Source organism: Nicotiana sylvestris, chromosome 12 (assembly GCF_000393655.2).
Source record: "Nicotiana sylvestris chromosome 12, ASM39365v2, whole genome shotgun sequence".
In the NCBI taxonomy this organism is placed as follows: domain Eukaryota; kingdom Viridiplantae; phylum Streptophyta; class Magnoliopsida; order Solanales; family Solanaceae; genus Nicotiana; species Nicotiana sylvestris.
In genome coordinates, this window is record NC_091068.1 from 15,808,458 (window position 1) to 15,828,683 (window position 20,226).

Here is a 20,226-nt window from a genome sequence, read left to right on the forward strand (position 1 = left end):
CGGGCACTACTTGTGCAAAATCCTGTGTATATCATTATCCTGTGTAGTTTCAACCCACCAATGATAGCATCAAGAAGTCTTATCAACTATCCCCAAGGGAGCTGGCTAAAAAGCTCTAACGCATTGCAAATACACCTCCAGTACCAAAGCTTCATTTTCTCTTTTGAATACTTTATACAAACACTATATGATATAGTCTAACTGTACCCGTAAATCATATCCCCTATTCAAAGCTTGACAAAGATACACCATATACATAACTTTAAGAACCAATGAACTGTGTAATCATCCCTCCTCCTCGTCATTTCCTTAAATAGAATAGTGAAAGTAAAATAAGAAATCAATTAAGAAATACATTCATACAAATAAGACGAAGATGCTAAGTGATTCAGGGGAAAAACAATAATACCATCACTCGGCGTTTTATCTTATACATGTTAGAGCAACTATGGGATTTTACACGAGGAAGATCACATATAGCACAACCCAAAATACATCCTAAAATGAAAAAGATTATTCGACTACATTGATTTAACGTATCTGCACCTAACTCTACAAAATTTCTACTGAACAAAATTTAAAGGGACCATGAAGAGCACAGACAATCAATTGGGTGCTCAACACCAGTTGGCATTTCCACAGCTTTCGCGAAATATCAGCGATGTGAACTGTGGAGGCATGATTATGACAGTTTTAACAAGTAACATTAGACTTGTAAATCATTTGAAATTCAATATCACACCATGTTGTCTCGAAAGCCCAGACCACACTGAAGAAAAATCTTACAAGCCAACCCAGTAAGAGCGACCATTACAGTTGTGTATAGGAGATGAACTGGGAGAAGTCACGCACCACTCGTACCAAACCTATTTTCCATGAAGCAAAAAATTCAGAGATTGCATTCAACAACTCATAATGAGGTTAGGAGCAGATACGTCTTTCAAGTAAATTTTCACATCTGGGTCCGAGTATGGAAATTCAGATTATCGAGGACAAGGATTCAGTTTTCACTCAAAAGGGAATTTTCCATTCTGCCCGGAATTTCATCCAAATCACTTCATGATTTTATTATCAAAATCATTACTCTATGTGATACAAAATGGGATCAAACACAAACATGTTTGGAAATAATTACCTTTGAAGTACCACAGCAACGCCAAATATGAACTTCTAGAGGAACACCCGGTTGAGCAACGATAGGCGTCCGCAATGGGAAAAATATAGGGAACCTGGTAAGAATGAGTAAGAAGTTAAATCGAGGTGTACTAACGATTTAGTGGGTAATTAATTGTACTTCACCAAAACAAAGTGCTATAAAAAAGAGAATAACACTACATCTACACCAAAAGACTAAGTAACTCAAAGAAGATAGCTCAAATGCCTCTACACGCCCCTAGAAAAAAAGCAGGCAGAACAAAGAATTGGCATACCAGCTGAACATGTTCGGTGTTGCTGTTGATGGTTCAATACCAAGATGAACGTCCTTGTAAAGTACAGCATCAAAGTAGCCTGCAAATCCTGTTATTTATAGGCGAAATCAATGAGAAGTCAGGCAGAAGTAAACAGAAACTATTCTTGTATAAAGCTTTACTAAACCAAGCATTGGTAAAACCAACAATCTAACACCACATCAGTCCAAAAGATTAAAAGAAACTATGTATTCCTAACTCATCAGTCCCTTAGCTCATGGGAATATGATGAATTCCGCCAATGCTGGACATGGAAACTTAGACGGATAGACTTGACAACATTAACGAATTGCAATAACAGTAAAAAAGAAACCTTTTGTTTTCTGTATAATCATCGACAGATTACCATTGGCATCAATACAATATGAAGTAACTCGCAGAAGGATGAATGACTTCTCCTCGCTTAAAAGAAAAAACAGACAGGGAAACAATTGAGCAGTAGCACATATTCCTTTTGAACAAGGCACCGGTGAAACCAGCTCCCACTTGCCAAAACCATTATGCCTCAACCCCAAGCTATTTTCAGATGGCAATAAATTCTTACTAAATCCATTTGGCTCTATTTAGATGAAGGAAATGGATCTGTTTGGATCAGGAGCCCAAAAAGACCATTAATTGCTAGATATTATGACACATTCATGCTAATCCAAATCGAATGAATAAAATGATTTACGTTCACTGCGTATTCATCAACTTTGGTTTTTCCTAAAGTTACTATAATTTGTTCTAAGATATACTTTAATTTTATTTAGCAAAAAAAGAATGCTTATAATTTCTTCAAAGAGGTTTATTGGAAATGGGGCCAGGTCAAAATGCCAATTGGGAACTGTTGAATAAATAGAAAACAGTTGCAAAAATGGATATATTATATGGGCAGAACGAGGAAACACAACCAAGGTGAAATGTAGACATGCCCAAAAGTCCATCCAAGACAATATATATCATCCGCTCTGACCAAAAGGTTTAACCACTAGCCCAGCGAACAAAGACTAATAAACTTATGGTTCAACAGCTGAGTAAATAATGAAAGTGGTAACATAGGGACAAAATTTTGTTCTGGATTAATGTTAAACTGGGTTCAATGAGCATCTCTAAAATGTCACCATTTCTTCAGTGCATCTATCTTTACACCATCCTTCACTAAAAACTAAGGCATCATTTGGACTATATTATCCAGCAACAATTTCACGATGAGGAGAGTGTTTAGATACCCATCTTTTTTTTCACCCTTTATCACAAATTTCTGAATCTGTAGCTGATTAGTAACGACAAACATCATTCTTCATATTTATGGTATTTAACTACAAAGTGAAGCACATGAAATCAGTATATGAGAATGACAAATACCATGAACCAGGGCTGATCCAGTGTCAGTGGGTATCTCAAATCGTAGCTTCTTATACCGATGATTGCTTTTCGTAGTTGAGTGCTCTGGATGATTGAATGTAAAGACCTAACAAAAGATAGAATAACCAAATTTAAGCTGCAGAAGTGATAGCTCCTCCAAATGACATAATACCTTTGAGTTAGCACCAGCAGTACCTATGCCTTCTTTCTTTTTTCCTTCTTTTCTTTTTGGGTAATTTTTCCTCTTTAAATCATCAGGTTCTCTTTACTCTTTGCCTTTGGGACACAGGATGTGGTTCACTACAGTGAGGTTGGAAATGGGATGCTCCACATCTCAAAATCACTAGTACTCATAAAGTCATAACATTTTTCTTTTTCATGCATTGTTAATTTTTCGTTATTTTCTTCCTTGCTCTTGTGGAGAAGAGGAGTGTTATGTCTGGTTCACGTTACTCACTTTACTGTTCGTGAAACACATTGAGTGGATTCAATCATCAGTATGAATTTCATTATGTTTCTGTGCTAAGCTTCTTCTTTGTTTCCCCGAAACCAGTTGCAACATTTTGAAGGGAGAAAATTTACAAAGGTAACCTTGTGATTCTTTTTTCCCAGGAGTCAGCAGTTTAAGCAACTCTTATGAGTGTCTTTGAACATTTTGCAATGTTTAGCCTTTTCAACATTCCCAGGAGTCAGCAGTTTAAGCAACTCTTATGAGTGTCTTTGAACATTTTGCAATGTTTAGCCTTTTCAACAGTGTGTAAATTTATTTGCTGATCTCATTAGCGGAAAAACTGTAAAATTCTAATCAGGATGCTTCATGACGTAAAGGAACTTACTGGTTGAGGAGAAGTAAGTCTCGCTATACGATGGAGCTTGACAACATAAGCAGTTTCGAAGTGCACAAGATCTTTGTGAGATTTGATCTGTGATAATTGTATCAATCATATAAAAGCTAAAATAGATAAAGTGAACATGCAAAACTTAAAAGGGAGGTCACTACACCCCATATAATATTAAAAAATGAGGGCTTACATCGTTGTATAATTTTGAAGCAGTCACAGGCTGGAAAAAACTTGTATACCTGAAATAAGCAAAGAAATTTAATATCATTGCAGATTAGTAAAAATTGTAAGTTTAGACGGACATAATCCACTTCTAAATCGATTGCAAAATGTGCAGTTAAGAAAATAAAAGAGATTGAAACTACAGGAAACAGTGAGAAGACAAACATCGTTTCTCAAGGAGACAAATTTCCAATATAGGTGTTTATGTCACCAAAGGAACTTCAGTGCTCCTCATGGAATTACTGTACCTCCCCAAATTTGTAATGGAATCACAGAAGTCTAATATTATCAGACATGTGAGCTAATTAGTAAGTTTCTACTGCAGATGCTCACAAATGAGCAGGCGCTAACCCTATTCATATACGATCTTCACTGCAAGAGAGCAGTGAAATATTAATCAGATATGTGGATCGTGTTTAACTAGTGTATACCCTTAAACATAAAAAAACAAATGACCATATACAGTATTTGAATACATACGATGATGGAATTGAAATTCCGTCTTCCTTAAGGAATCTCTGAGCACCGTCGAGACACTCAGGTGACAGCTCATTGTCACCAAATGACCCAAGCAATTCACTAACCTGTATTAGTTAAAAATATATGATGAGTGAGGAATTCAAACGACAATTTGCAAATGAAAGAACAAACATTATATTTTATGAAGAAGATGAATTGTTTCTTGATCTGAAGACTCGGTTTAATACCAAAATGTCAGCTTTCTCCGGAGCATCCCAGCAGCGCATGTCACTTGAAACTATGGTGACAATTTTTTCCCAGCCCTCAATCTTTAGTAAGCTCTGTCTCAAATAAACAGTGTACGCCAAGATAATAAACATTAATGAGTCAGCTAAAACAGTAAAAGAGAAGTCAGTTAGCTCCCAAATCTTCCAACAAAGGGTTTTATGGAAAGAGAATAAAACAACTAACGATTTGGATCTTCCACCAAATTTGAAGTCAATAAAGATCCAGAATCCATAAGTGATGTGAAATGCATGGAACAAAGGATTCAGAGTTTTGCTTAATCTTCAAATTATGATTTCCCCCCTTTATACATTTCAGGTATACGTAATATGTCTCTCAGCATCCATACATCCAGCTTTATATTGCACTCTTTACATTGTGGGACGTCTCAAAATGTTTAACACCGTTCCATTTCCATTCAACTTTCACAACATTGAAGAATTCAAATTCATTAAACTATTTGACTTTCATATTTTATCTGATGTTTTAATAAATTTTCTGTCTATTACTTCAATATTTCTTCCATTATCCTCAGATAATTTATATATAAGTCAAACTAGAATCTAAACAGCCCAAAATTTCAAAATCCAGCCATTTCGATGCTTTCTTATTTCAGTGGGTATCTTAGAATAGCTACTGGAGTTTATGAGAACTAAACACATTCTAGACTTGAAAAGAAAGGAATAGCCACAATATCCACGCATCAAAAGTTCATGAAGCTAAATTAAAAAAGACAACAATGAATGATTACATGTAGGGTGACAATTGCATTTGGATTTTTCTCGACAGCATAAACTCTCAACTTGCGTCCAGTTTCTTCAGCAGCCTGTTAGCGACAAGGTAAACAAAACAAAAACAAAAAAGGATGATATATTGGCAAAAGTCAATAGTCTGTCTTCCATTTTTTTCTTGTTTTTACATTCTCTACAGTAAGACATTTACACCTGCAAAGAAGCTCTGACGAGAGGTCCACGTCCAGCTCCAACAACCATTAACACCTGCAACAAGCATTTAAAGAAGTCAGATTAACGGCTGAGGATGCCACCAAAATTAAACTCAAGATGAAGTCCCGAGCTGTTTAAATGAGAACAAGTTAACATCTAAGCAAGATAGATAATTTTCAAGACAAAACCCTTACAGTAGTGATTGTAGATGCATTTTCATCTGGAACCCTGTCCACTAAAGCTTTCGCAACCGCTCTTTGATACTGCGCCAGAATAGGAGTCAACAGTGATCAGGGAACACAACTTTACTAGTAAACAATACACTTACCGCTCAATATTTACCAATTAACCACTGACTCTTCCCCAACGTTATGAAGGGAAGGCCAGTTGCGAATAATTAAAAGGACTACGGAAAGGAATCAAGTGAAAGATAATAAGGTGTAACATGTGAGTGTATATCCGTACATGTATTTGCTAAGGATGATGAAAACATGAAAAGCAAAGCAATCAGGCAGCTACAGTTTTCAACTATATGATGAATGAGACAAAACATTTACAACAACAACCCAGTATAATCCCACTAGCGGGGTCTGGGGAGGGTAGTGTGTACGCAGACCTTACCCCTACCCTGGGGTAGAGAGGCTGTTTCCAAATAGACCCTCGGCATCCTTCCCTCCAAGAACTCCCCACCTTGCTCTTGGGGTGACTCGAACTCACAACCTCTTGGTTGGAAGTGGAGGTTGCTTACCATCAGAGCAACCCCTCTTGTCGAATGAGACAAAACATTTATTTTACAAATATGATTTCCTTGTATCCGAAAATTTTATTGTGCCCTTTGGCTTCCACTGGATAAGGATGCAAGTTAAGAGAAAGAGCAACCATCTTAAGTGTCTTCAAAATGCAAAATATAGAATTATTAGGGTAGCGAATTTAAATAATCCTTGCTTTAGTGGGAGTATAAGGTACAGATTAGATGGAGTTTGTTCATTATCAGATCAATTCTACCCCAACTTGCACAACTATTTGAATTGTAGTCTGCATTTCGATAAATTTTGAGATTCCTCAAACGACTTCATACGAAAATATTTGGGGAAAAACTAAGGAATAAACACAAGCACAATGAAAGAGTCAGATCTCTTGCTATTCAAGTGGTGAAGACTAAAACCAAAGTGCTAACACCATGTTGTCAACATCTGTACACGTCCCTTAACAGGGCAGCCTCTTGTTTCTCCCAAAAACAACAATAGATGATAACAGATTAAATTTTAATGGACATTTTTCTTTCAAACAGAAATGAGCATTGCAAAGGTATACCAGTTTTAATTTTTTTTTATAAAAGACACTGCTTAGTACTTCAGAACATTCTAACCTATAGCAACTACCAACAAGCCCTGACTAAGTTTTGTTTGAGCTTTGTTGCTATAATTGACAATAAGCTTGCACATACCTGTATGTACTTGATCGAATCTTTCTCGAATGTTTCATAAGTTTGCGCCTCCAAATTGTCCATAAGAGGCTGAAGGAAAGAAATCAATAAAAAGAAATTCAACTACCATATAGAAGAAAATTATGAAGATAGAGAAGAAAGTGAACCTACCTGTAGGGGAGACTGTAAGTAATCTCTATAGCCAAGCTGAAATAGAAAAAACTCTCATTTAAGCTTAATAGAAAAGCGCCACCCAGTCACTAACACCCCCAATGCACAGGAGATACACTACCTCAAAGCGTTCTTGTTCGGGAAGTGGATCCATCCTCTGGTACAAATAAGCAATGTAGTCCAGGCATGACCTTAGCGGATGTCGCTGCATGCCTGAACAATGTTAATACAAACTAAAGCATTCTTGCTAACAATAAGACTGCACATAAAGGAATAGAGAACCTAATGCTTGCATTTCCAAAGGTGTATGCTCTGGCGATTGAGAAAGAGGCTATGGTGGTCGATTGTTTTACGAGAGATAACAAGGGTTCACGAAGGATATAAACTTCCTAAGGCCACCAAGACACAAATAGGACAAGACTGAAGAAATCTTCCTGATGGGGGTAAGGGGGAGATGGTTTGAAATAGATAGGAACGAAATCTTTTATGATGATATCTTGTTATATTGAGTTAAGAGAAGGAGACAACAGGGAGGTGAAGAAATATTATGTGGCACAAGGCGTCGAAGAGATGGTCTTGTTTCGCAGTGCATGCTATATTAGTAAATTAAAGGAGATATAGGTGAATTGGAGTTTCTTATACTTAGAATATGGAGAGGATACGGATCATCTTGGTTGCACGTTAGCTTGACAACACAATCAAAACGGTGGTTTTATGGATATTCAACATTTCAAGAGTATTATTGGTGACAGTGGAAATAACAACCGCCAAGTAGGATATAACAAAAGATTGGAGTGCAACAAAGGCAGATTAAAATACATCATTGGGACTTTCTGATTATCAAAATTAATCTCAATTACAGTTCAATGTCATACCATCAACGCCCTCACTTGGATTATTACTATTGTGATTTGACCCTGAAGTTCCCGCGGGGAGATTCTGCATTTGTTGTCCAGAAATCACTATCTGCAGGAGACATTTACAAGAGAGAGTTCATGGTAAGATCTCAAAATGATGAACATCACATGATTATCGAACAAGATAATTAGTTAGTAGAAGAGTCGAATGCAGATAACAATTCGGTAGATAACTCGGCATATGAAAAATAGCCGATATGACAAGTATTCTCAACTTGCTAGCAAATGGTTAGATGGGATGAAGCAGCTATACTCAAATTGGAAGTCTAAACACATTAAAGGAAAATATGTGAGCTTAAAAAGATCATTCATTCTAATGAAAATATTGAAACCCCTGCTAAACAGATGAATTACGACAAAACCATCTGAGAAATTTTACATATCCATCAAGTCCGAGAAACATATGCATGTTACTTGAGCAAAAACTTCAGTAACTCATCTGTAGGCAAAATTTTGAAAATAGGTCAGGACCAAGCTAAACTAACGTACCAATGTATTAGCTCGAACCACAAGAGATGTATATAATTTAGGTAATGAGTTACTAAAAATGGCCAAAACTGGAATAAGTGTACATTACACAAGAATCGTGATAAATAAAACGGTGGTAGTGTAAGTACTAGCTTCCACTTTGTCTTCAGTGTTAAACAACCCAACCCCCTTCAGGCCCACTTGCTCTTCAGTTTCAAAGAATCCCAATTCCATTCAACTCCTCACACACTCCACCTTTTATCAAGTAAATAAAGCTCCTCTAACACTCCACTTATCATTTTTATTTCTCCTTCATACACTACAAGCAATTTCCTTCCACCAGGCAATGCACCATTTCTCTTTCAAGATCCTGCTTGTAACTGACTATTCATATGCCCAGGCTACCGAGCTTTCGTCATCATCTATCATACCTCCCCCAGAAATGAGTCACCAGCAAGTGGTCCATGCATTTACCACCATTTTGAGCCTACACCAAGATTGACTCTTTCCTTTAGTTGCTTTCGAGATGAAACGAGACAGTGAAATCAAACACTCCCCAAGGGGTTTCCATCTGCGTCTATATCACATTTTGGTAAGGACCCTATTTCCTCATCCACGTGTTGCAGCAAATATTATGTCAATCCAGTTTCTGCAGGAATCCTAGTGAATGAATCACAGAATTTAGAGCATATGGCAAAGATGAATCACCTAAGCAATTGCATTTCCCAGAATTATTTGATCAAACGTGGCTAACTTTTCATGCTGAATCGTTTTGTCAGCCAACCATTTTTCCTTGGACCTTTCTTCAGGGTTGAGGAGCCCGTTATCATGGCCGAGTTAGATTTTAAGGTTAGTTACCTTCATGTAGATCTGTTCCAAACACTCGTACAGAATATGTACATATGGCTGAGTTTGTAACACGGTGTTAAGCAAACAATAAGAATTTGTAAAACTAAAATGGATCTACCTACGGCTATCTTTTACAAATGTATCAGCAAAAAAACATAGAGCTCAGCAGAAAAATATAGAGAGCGACAGAAGCATTTTCTCTACAATTGACAGAACAGTTTAGATTAGTGGCCTTTACCAGCAAATGATAAAAAAACAAAGACTGCTCCCAGTGAATCTGTCACCACTCTTTTACCCCAAATTTTCAAATATGCATTGAACTCTATTGTTAATGGCAAACTCCACAAAATAGAGATGAGGACGAGAATGTGCTACCTGAATTGAGTGGTTGAAAAACCCAGTCAATAGATTTTGGTGTCGTTTTGACAGACAAGGGTAGCCGCGGGCATTGGTGAGAAAAATCTGGCAAATCAGCACAGTAACATTTACTTACTTAGAACAAAAGCAGTATCAAGCACTACATTGGACAAAAAGGGGCAACCCCTTCAATTTCTTACATTGGAATTCATTATGGCAGCTCTAACAGGCTCCCCAAACCACCTCGCAAGTGAATTCGCAGAGGGCAATGAGCATCTAGGCAGCAAGTAAATTGCATGTAAGTATTCTGACATAATCACGTCAAAGAATGTCAATTTACAGAATTCTCCTCAAAGTTTATCACCTAGAATCCATAAAATTTAAAATAATAACACTATACAAATTTATACATACAGAACATCGAGTGCAACTGAGAGCTGACTATGATGTTCACCGAGAGTACGAAACGAGTTCCACATTTCCCACGAATCTCTATGTTCTTCACCCTGCTTGGCATAAAGAGATCCATCATCAAACCAAAGCACTAGTTTTGAACTTATCTATTAAAATTAAAGTGTTATGTCATAGCTCAGACAACATAACTATAGAAAATTAGGGAGAGAAGCTTTTGGGAGATTTATCAGGTCCACTAACTAGACTTAAGAATATTAGATGAGGTAGTTTGACTCGGCACGGAGTTTAAGAAAAAAGAAGAAGACTTTTGAAACTTGTGGTCTTAAAAGCTTAAGGGGTAAAAGGTTTGTGGGGCCATGACATTTGTGTGGCTATAAAAGCTTCTTAATATGAAACGGAGGGAGTAACTAGACTTAAGACTAAATGCAGACAATAGAAAGTGATAAGCAGGCCATTCACTTCTACCAGCAACTCCAGTACCAGCAAAAAGAAAACTAGAATCACTTCCTTATCAGAAGGTAATTTGAGTAAAGGAAATTAATCATCATGGTCAATGGCTTGGCCAGAAGGATCCAAGTGTAGCATAGAAAACGCCACCAAATTAACAATTATAATTATGACGATTGCTATACCATGATACCATCTTCCATTGGCACTGAATATTCAATAGACAAGTCTGACAGTTAGGGGAATATAAAGTTATAGATCTTCACTAAGCAGTCATGCAGCAATTACTCACCATAGAATTAGGACTTCTATTTCCATCGTCATCATCATCAGATTTCTCCAATGGAATCCTTAGCCACAACTTCAAGCCACAAAACATCAGAACGAGAATATGAAACAAAAAATATACAATGCACGCGCATGTTTTTAATGTTTAACAAAAATGGAGGAAAAATAACTAAACCATAACAAAGACAAGATTGACACCTGCATATTGCTTAGATTCTGTAGAATTTGATTCACACATCTAGCATAATTAGCACAGTTCACTCCCTTGGGTGCAGGAAGAAGACATGCCTGCAGGAACAGAAGGTTCATGAGCAATAAGCAAAAGTGTGTCGCTAAACTCAAGCAATTAAAGGTTGCACATACTGGAGAGCGCAAAAAGAAAAGTAACTTCTAACTGCAGTTACACAATCAAAGCAACCCCCCCCTCTTTTCTCCACATTCTTTTGATGGAGGCAAACATGGAGGGGCATGCAAAAGTTGTCAACCCAGTAGAAGGCCACACGGCTAGACAGTTTTTTCCATAATGGTGGTTACAGATCAACTTTTGTGCCTCAACTAGTCCATCAGGTACCTAAACCAGTACAGATACTGGGCAATTCTATCCACCTACGCTGGTATTCAGAACACTGGTCCAGCGCTGCTTTTATTCTAGCTTCATCCACCGTTAGGCCACACCTAAATTGCTTCGATACGGCAGTTTAGGCGCCGCACCCGTGTCGACATGACACTAGTATGGATGTGGGTATGGAATCCGTATCGGATATGGTCAAACAATTTGGGGTACTTTGACCACGATAGACAGAAAAAGTCGAGATGAGATACAATTTGATTCCCGAAATCATAACCAAAACTAGGGTAAATTTGAAGAAAATAGCATACCTTAACTCGGAAGTCAATCATTTACTTATCTATAACTTGAGAATAAAAAAGAAATTCAAACTTTACAATCTATACGCAAGTATTCCAAAATATTTCTCCTAATTTAGAGATATTTTTATATTTTTGAATTATTTTTAGCCGGATCCCTGCACTATATCCGTACTAGGATCCATGTACCCGAATTTTATTACATCTCGAAGGATCTGCACCCGTGTCGGACACCTGCACCCGTGTCCGAGCAACTTAGGGCCACACCACTTGGTACGCCTTCACAAATAGACTATTGCTAGAATTCAAGTTATCTTTAGCAGTTGTCAGCCTGAGGAAAATCTAGTGGCTAACGAAAGCAAATGCGCAAACAATGAGTTTAAGGTGAAGAAGTAGAACAGTCGGAAAAGTAGAATAACTAAATCCATTTACGTTCCACAGTCTCTAATATAAAGAAGCTTAAGGAACTAAATATGTCTGATCTTATCAAGAGCCCTTACGCTATATGCAGTTTATATAATGAATTAAGCCTTGAACAAACTGATATATAGGAAAGAAAACCGGCAAACGGCTCAGAAAATCTTGGACTTATGGTAACTTCAGCACAAGATTAAAAAATAATCCCCAGAGTAGGGGCATATATGCCAAGAAGAAACTCCAGGAAGGAAAAAGAACTACTGGCTAAAATCACCAATCACCAAAAACTCTCTCTTTTTTATAAGAGTGATGCCCATGCCAGCTTGCACACACCTCGACATCTGGTACGTGCTACTTTCCACCAGGTACTTGGTAACTCTATCCATCAATGGTTTAGGCAGATGGGAAAAAATCACATTGTGCTTATTGTCACTACTAGGATTTAAACCTTGGTCTCCAAGAGCAAAAACACACTCACTCACTCTCTCCCTCTCTCTCTATATATGTACACACACACACAAAATGTTAAAAATCTATTTCAAATCCATTGGTTAACATGCTCGTTTTCAGCCTAAGTTACCTCACCGACATTCTAGCTATCACATATAGGAAAAGAACAAGTAATAGGCAGACAAAAATGAAGAGTAACAGTAGCATGAGGTTCTTGCTTGTTGTCCTTCATCTCTGCATCTATGTCTCAAAATCAAAGTCTCCAATCAGATTTGACAAAATCCAACACAAACCGCATAGCATATTCACACCATTGGTACATTATCGTGTCAAGTCAACATGGTTCTGGTCAAACTGTTGAAATTTAAAGGTGGCTAAGAAGAGTCTGATGGAGACAAACAAATTACAGTAGCACTTACTGTATATGCTTAAAGACATTTTGGCGAAACGCAAATCTGTTATTAGAAATTTAACAAATACTCTTGTTCATGTCGATACACTTTTATGTGAATGAAGCATACTTTTGTATGTTGGATAAACACAAAGGACTTGTATTGAATTGGGGATTAAGCGGGTGTCAACCCTGTTTACTGTAGGGGAAAAAGACAGCCAGAGAAGCATATATAAAAACTAAACTGCAAGAAACATTAAAAATATGGAGATAATAAAAATAATGAGAAAGGAACACACTTGCAAACCACAACATAGAATACTGCAACAGTCTCACCTGCAGTGAAAGGTGAGAAGCCCAAGCTATTTCTTGTTTGAGAGCAATCTCAGAATCCCTCCGAAGCATCTCATCTTCAGAATCCAAGTCAAGCCATGAGCTAATTTTACCTAGATCACATGTGCCAGAAAAATAACAAAAATTGAGATGATGTGGAGAATGATCCATTAATATATCAATCACTATTTTAGAACCTTCATGAGTAGATTTCATGACAAGGACTATGGAGACGACAATTAACAAACAATTTGTTTTACAATGCAAAGTCAATCTTGGATATTACATTATAATTCCTCTGAACGATAAACAATATTAGCATCCCAAAATAAAAATGAGATTTTCTCCACCTATCTGCTTAGGATCCATGTGATGATTCATTTTGATTATCATATCCACAATGGAGAAAAAACACCAAGTCTGCATCTAATATACTGAGGAGAACACCCAAAGAGAATAAACTTGTGTATTCCTTTTTTTGCAGCGCAACGAAAAAACCAACAATAAATGCATCAATACTTATCACCAAAAGAAAAAACAATAGTAAATGTGTCAATCAGACATTAAGGGGTCGTTTGGTTGGAAAGAAGTTATCCCAGGATTAATAATCTTGGGACTAGTTATCCCGGGATTAGTTATTCCACCCTTCCATGGGGATAAAAAAACACTACAATCCTGCCATAACTAATCTCGGGATTAATTATACCGCAATTTTATCCCAACCAAACATGGGATAAACTCTTATTAAATTTAATCCCGGGATTAATTATCCCTTATCCCTCCTACCAGACGAGCCCTAAGAGACTAGCAAATGAGGATTCCACAAAGGGTTTTAAATTGCTGAGGAGGATAAGTAAAACATTCACCGTGCAAAATAATATACAATACTTGGACCAACATATATTAACTAAATCTAAGAATGAAGAGAAAGAAGTTCTACCAACAACATGACTGCTCCATTGGGAAGGGCTTAGCACCAAGTCTGACCCAGCAAATGGAAGCACCCCAGATCCACCATTGCTACTCTCCAGTAAGCTAGGCCTATAAGCAGGATCCATCTGCATCACAAAATTAAGGATTAATAATGCTATATTGATTAAGATGAAATTTATAGAGTTATTTTCATTCTGAAGACTAAGGCATCCCTTACTATTAGCACTCCAAGCAAAGATAGAATGCTCTAGTATAAGACGCTATAACGAGTGACATACTTATCGTGAAAAACAAGAGAACACATATCTTTAGCAAGCACACCTAATATAAACTTCGATGAGCGTCTTCTTTTTAAATTTAATGATGCTTTTTATTAGATTATGGCTACAGAGTCTATATAAAAAACAGTAATAACAAAAACAATAATAATAAAATTTTATGGTCATGACATGCCATTCTCACTAAGAAAACATGCCATCTTCTTTCACTAAATTCTCTAAAGCTCAATGTCATTCTTAATGTTTGTGCTACAATCTTTGTCTTTGCTAGACCCTTTTATCTCAAGACCATCTACCTATCACCACTTGCACAGGAAGTAGAAAGTTCCAATTAATTACACAAGTTTTTATTAACCAGATGGCTACAACAACTACATTCAAATCCAAACAAGTTGGAGTCGGCTATATGAATTCTCACTGATCATGTTTCTCCATTTAAACTCATCTCATGCCAATATTACGCAAATAAAAATAAAAATACTTTTAATTTTTGTATATTTTCTAAACGTATAATCTCTTTCTGGCTAAGCCACTCCTAAAAAATAGGACCTACATTTAATGTGTTAATGTCTAAGACATATTCTCCACTAATATGTATTGCCTATTTAGATCTTTTTCTTCCATTATACCCTATCTTTTACTACGTCCTTTTTTAGAACTTTCACTCACTAGATGGCTATCAGAAATTATTCTATTTTTTCAGCCCTCTCTTGAAAAAGTATCCTATCTTTTTCCACCCTCTTTGTGCCTCCATCAATAAGATTTTAAAAGATGCTATTTACTCCATTGCTTCCCGACAAAAGATTGATAGGAAAAGACTTGAGCTTCCTATACCACAATATTTCAATGAGCTCAATATCATCTTAGTATTAGTGCAAAATAACAACACTAATATTCTCCACTAATATGTATTGCCTATTTAGATCTTTTTCTTCCATTATACCCTATCTTTTACTACGTCCTTTTTTAGAACTTTCACTCACTAGATGGCTATCAGAAATTATTCTATTTTTTCAGCCCTCTCTTGAAAAAGTATCCTATCTTTTCCCACCCTCTTTGTGCCTCCATCAATAAGATTTTAAAAGATGATATTTACTCCATTGCTTCCCGACAAAAGATTGATAGGAAAAGACTTGAGCTTCCTATACCACAATATTTCAATGAGCTCAATATCATCTTAGTATTAGTGCAAAATAACAACACAAAAATTGTGGGATAGGTACAGTGTAGGAGTAAAATAGAATTTCTACTTGATTAAAAAACTTAGATAATAGCCCCATGAAACAAAATTCCAACACAATTCTACACTTGTCGTGCCCACTTTTCTTCACAAAAAAAAAATAATCGTATCCACTTTAACCCCCCCCCCTCCCAACCACAAACCAAGCCCCCAACATGTCATGCCTAATACCAAGAATGAAAGAACTAGATAACCACTAAAATCAAGTCAAATCTCGCAATTGTTGAAGTTTTTTGTGCATACATAGAACAACGGATCTATGTTTCTCATGAAGTCAATATCCCAACATATTAACTAAAGAAGAGAAAGGAATTACTTCGATGTGTATTTTACAACATAAAGGAAAATAATAAGGGCACATATGATAATATCAGGAACATATATAATGGGCCAACAAGCCACCCAAAATTCTTAACCCCCCCCCCCCAAATAAAGATAAGATACCATGACATTACTAGACCGGTGTAGTTAAAAGCCCATTTAAAGCGAGTTTAAGCTTGACGCTCGCTGATATCAAGGGTGTGCGGATTGCCTCGTTCAAGTGCATGCATAGAGCACTAGAACAAGTGCCTTATGGCCCGTGATTAAAAGGGCAGTACTAGAGAGGAAGTGATATATTAATTTTCATCAACACGTTCATGAAAGACATTTTAATCATTAGAAATAAGAAATTAGATTTAATACAAGACAACCAGTCATTGGAAACTTAAAGTTGCAAAACTAAATCAAATATATAAAATGGCCATCGGACTTAATTGAAATGATCTTTACTTCACATATTTCCTTTAGCTATAACTTTTCGACTCATTTCTCAAAATAATTATGGTCTAGAATTTTTTTACAGTGGTGGTGTTCGAGCCAACTTGTTATTGTCTACCATTATAGTTACTTTTTCTTGTGTTACATATATATTTTTTATATTTCCTTCATTAGCGAGTTTCTTCGTTACTAAACCCAATGCCATAATTGCGGCTTTACGCGTAAACTTTCCAAAAGACCTTGACACCTTTCTACACTCTTCGCATTTGATAACGCTTACGTGAAACCATAATTAACAACTAAAATAATTAATTAAGCTTACATAAGCATATATTCTCCTCATAGTGAATTAAAAAATAAATACTATTGAAGATATAATTAAGTTAATGAAAGTGTACTCCCTCTACTTGCGTAAGTTCTTACTTGTTAGAATAAGTGGTCAAACAATTCAACATAATATTAGAGTAGGCAGAGCTCCTCCATTCGAGTCTCTCTGCCACAAAGAATTTCCATGTAACTGACCCATAAAATGAATTAAGCCCACACATGAAGGAATGTGCTGAAGACATAATTAAGGAAATAAAAGTGTGTTCTTTCTAATATTTTGAAATTTTAAATGAAGTGGTAGAACAATGTATCAGATATTGTTAGTAGCCTTCATATTAAATAATCTCGATTTAAGTAAAACCCATGATAAAATGACTCTTAAGTGATTCAAAGATTGTTAATTGTGAAATTAATACCCCATGTTGAGGTAAAAAATGATTCCACTATTGCTTATACCATAAGCCAAAATTCAGCCATGCAGGATAACATAATTTCACATTTTAGTATTTTACATCAGGATTATTTTTCTAAACCTAATAATCAGACAATCTCTAAAGATGCTTACCACAACGTGTACTAAAACTTCCTTATGTACCTATTCAACTACAATGGTTTCAAAGCAAGTTGAAGAAAATTGGTCCATTATTCTATATTCGTGTACGGCGCTCAATCTCGATAAACCAAACATTATCCGAGGGAGACAAGAATATCGTCATAACTCCAACTTTTACAACGTCCCTACATATATTTCTCCTTATTCCAAATTCAATTATTGGAGAAAAAAAGCTAGAAAGACCGATAAGGAATTTTTTTTGTGGGAAAGAATGAATCAGGGGGAAAAAAGCATCATCTTTTGTAATGGAACAAGGTGGCAACACTTTCATTCAATCGAGACCCAGATACTAAAATATTCTTAGGTATGTACAACAACTACTACGATGCCTCAATCCCAAGCAAGCTGCGATTGGCTAAATAGATCTCCGCTCCATCTAAGCTCATCTGTTCTTATGTAAGTGAAATGTAAAAATATGCAAGCGGGAGTATGTTTGTGGAAAAGCATAATTGTTGCAAAATACAAGTATGCCTTAAATGGGTGTGGACGGGGACAGGATTTCTCGACACCGCACACTACTGAGAAGAGAAGACATATGTTCCTATAATAATATGGTTCCTAGAGCTGCATGGAAGGTTTACTTTCACTTGGTCAATAGCAATGGACTACAATATAGCTGAAAATTTATAGAAAATGGATAACCTATGTCAGTTGCTATTTATGTGCAAGCAATTGGGAAAGAATGTGAATTATTTGTTGCTACAATGCCACATAGCAAGTAAAATGATGGACAAGGCATCAATGGTTAATTTCAGCTACTAAATTTCCCCTGTCAAACCCCCATATTTTATTTTTCAGCTAAACCCTACACCTCTTAAATCCCATGTCAGGGAGTCAATAGTGATCTTTTTGCAATTTGTTGCATTGATGACTTGAATCACCAATCCAAATAACTGGAAGCTGCTTTACACTTGCCTCTTCGTCAAATTACTCTTTACAAATATGACAGAAATCCTTATCATAAACTTAGCAAATTACAATCATTAAAGTCTTCCATTTCTCAAAATCACACATCACTCAGCTAGCAAACCAAGTCATCAAATTTGAATTTTGAAAAGAAAAATGTAATGTCAACAGCCCGAGCGAAAGTGAGGAAGATCAAAATTCACCAAGAATTGGGCTAGGAAACACCATTCATGTTATTGTTGGTGACATACTGACCATTCACACATAGCAAAATAGGGCATTACGGCCCATATGTGACTGGCTAATTGGTCACCGTTAATCACATTTTCCAAAGTAAATCAAACATACTGAACAATGTCCTAGTCCAGCTTAAAAGACAAGAGTTAGTAATGTCAAATGTTTTATTCCTTATACATACAGCTCTCCAAACTTAGAATAAACCTTTTTAAAAACTTAATTAAGTCAAAAAAATTAAAGAAAAATAAAGGGGTTAAAAATTCTCGGTAAATGTGCGTGTTCCATCCTGCCGCATACAAAAGCATGTTATTAAATGCAACACGTTTCTAAATTTAACCAGTCTTTTTTGGAGTACATGAAAAAGTTAAGTAGCTTAAGAAAGTAGAATAACATCAGTTTTCGACATAACATATTTATTTTAGCATCTCAAAAAAATTAAAATTTGATTTTACTTTTTATTCTACAAGAAGATGGAAACTTGTTTCCTCATAAATTAGAATTAAGCTGAAAGTTCAACATGATAATTGGAAAAGTTTATAGACGCCAATTTATATCAAGTGAAAGAGCGCGAGCTTAGCTGTGTTAAAAGGATAGATTGTCCAAAGTTACAATCAAGTTTAAAGACTTCATTATTTCCTTTTATTCATAGTTCAATTTTTAATCAATAAAGTTCATTATTTTCTGAGGAATGATATTGGGGCAGGCCTAATATCACCGAGTTCCAAACATTCTAGGTTATGCTGTTTTTTGATGATCAAAATAGAAGAATTAAGACTAGGGTTTAGGGTTTAGAATCTACGGATTACTAACCAATGGGGCAACAACGAAGTCGAAGCCGCCGTGAATGTTGAGAGACAGAAGTTGAGGCATGTCATCGCTGAACTCCGTCTCGACTCCACAGTACTTGGCGTCATTTTTCTCGTCTCCTTGCCTTTCTCCGAGCGGCATTTTTAAAGTTCCTTCTACTGCGATTGGAGGCCGAGCTAGAAGAGCTCAAGTGTGAGACTGAGAGTGCTCGTACTATATATGAAGGGCGAACTGCGAAGGGCGGGGTTTTGCGAGGGCTTTAGCCTATATATGTGGAGGTGGCTAGGGTTCTGAATTTAATCGGGTCGGATCATTTCGGGGAAACCGAAACCCGATTGGACAAACCCGGGTTGAGGGGGAAGCAAACCTTTTTCTTTTCTTTTGGGGTCAATATGGAAGTTAATATTAGTAATAGTAATATGTAACATGTCCTTTGGCACGAAATACAAGTTATACATAAATTATAACATAAAGATTAGTTACGGATGAATTAATAATACATAATTTATTTTTTATTTGTGTTTGGCTCGTTCTTTAAAATTAGATATATAATATAGAGAAGTTAATTGCTCGAGTGAATTACCAAAAAAAAAAATAGATTTTTTTCTCAGCATAACTATAAAATTACATAGATGTATGTGTAACATGTTAAGGTTTGACATAGTAATTTGAAGAATACAGGTAAAAATATGAATTCAAAACGTTTTGTCTTTTTATAATCATTATTTGAGGTAAATTATCTAATAGTGTTATTTTCAGTAAA

At 36.2% G+C, this 20,226-nt stretch overlaps 1 protein-coding gene across 1 annotated transcript; it reads right to left on the bottom strand.

Moving 5' to 3' along the window:
* Positions 1–322: 322 nt before the first annotated feature.
* Positions 323–19,703, bottom strand: LOC104235380 (protein arginine N-methyltransferase 1.5). The gene is made up of 23 exons (XM_009789116.2): positions 19,467–19,703; positions 14,304–14,421; positions 13,367–13,476; positions 11,104–11,193; positions 10,910–10,978; positions 10,171–10,262; positions 9,957–10,032; positions 9,775–9,861; positions 8,041–8,131; positions 7,287–7,378; positions 7,166–7,201; positions 7,016–7,084; positions 5,763–5,831; positions 5,569–5,622; positions 5,376–5,450; positions 4,588–4,680; positions 4,361–4,464; positions 3,849–3,897; positions 3,653–3,739; positions 2,817–2,922; positions 1,431–1,518; positions 1,136–1,229; positions 323–866 (listed from the first exon to the last, which is right to left on the bottom strand). Exons 1-23 carry the CDS (start codon positions 19,602–19,604, stop codon positions 783–785), a joined length of 1,971 nt encoding a protein of 656 aa, XP_009787418.1. The 5' UTR covers positions 19,605–19,703; the 3' UTR covers positions 323–782.
* Positions 19,704–20,226: the final 523 nt, after the last annotated feature.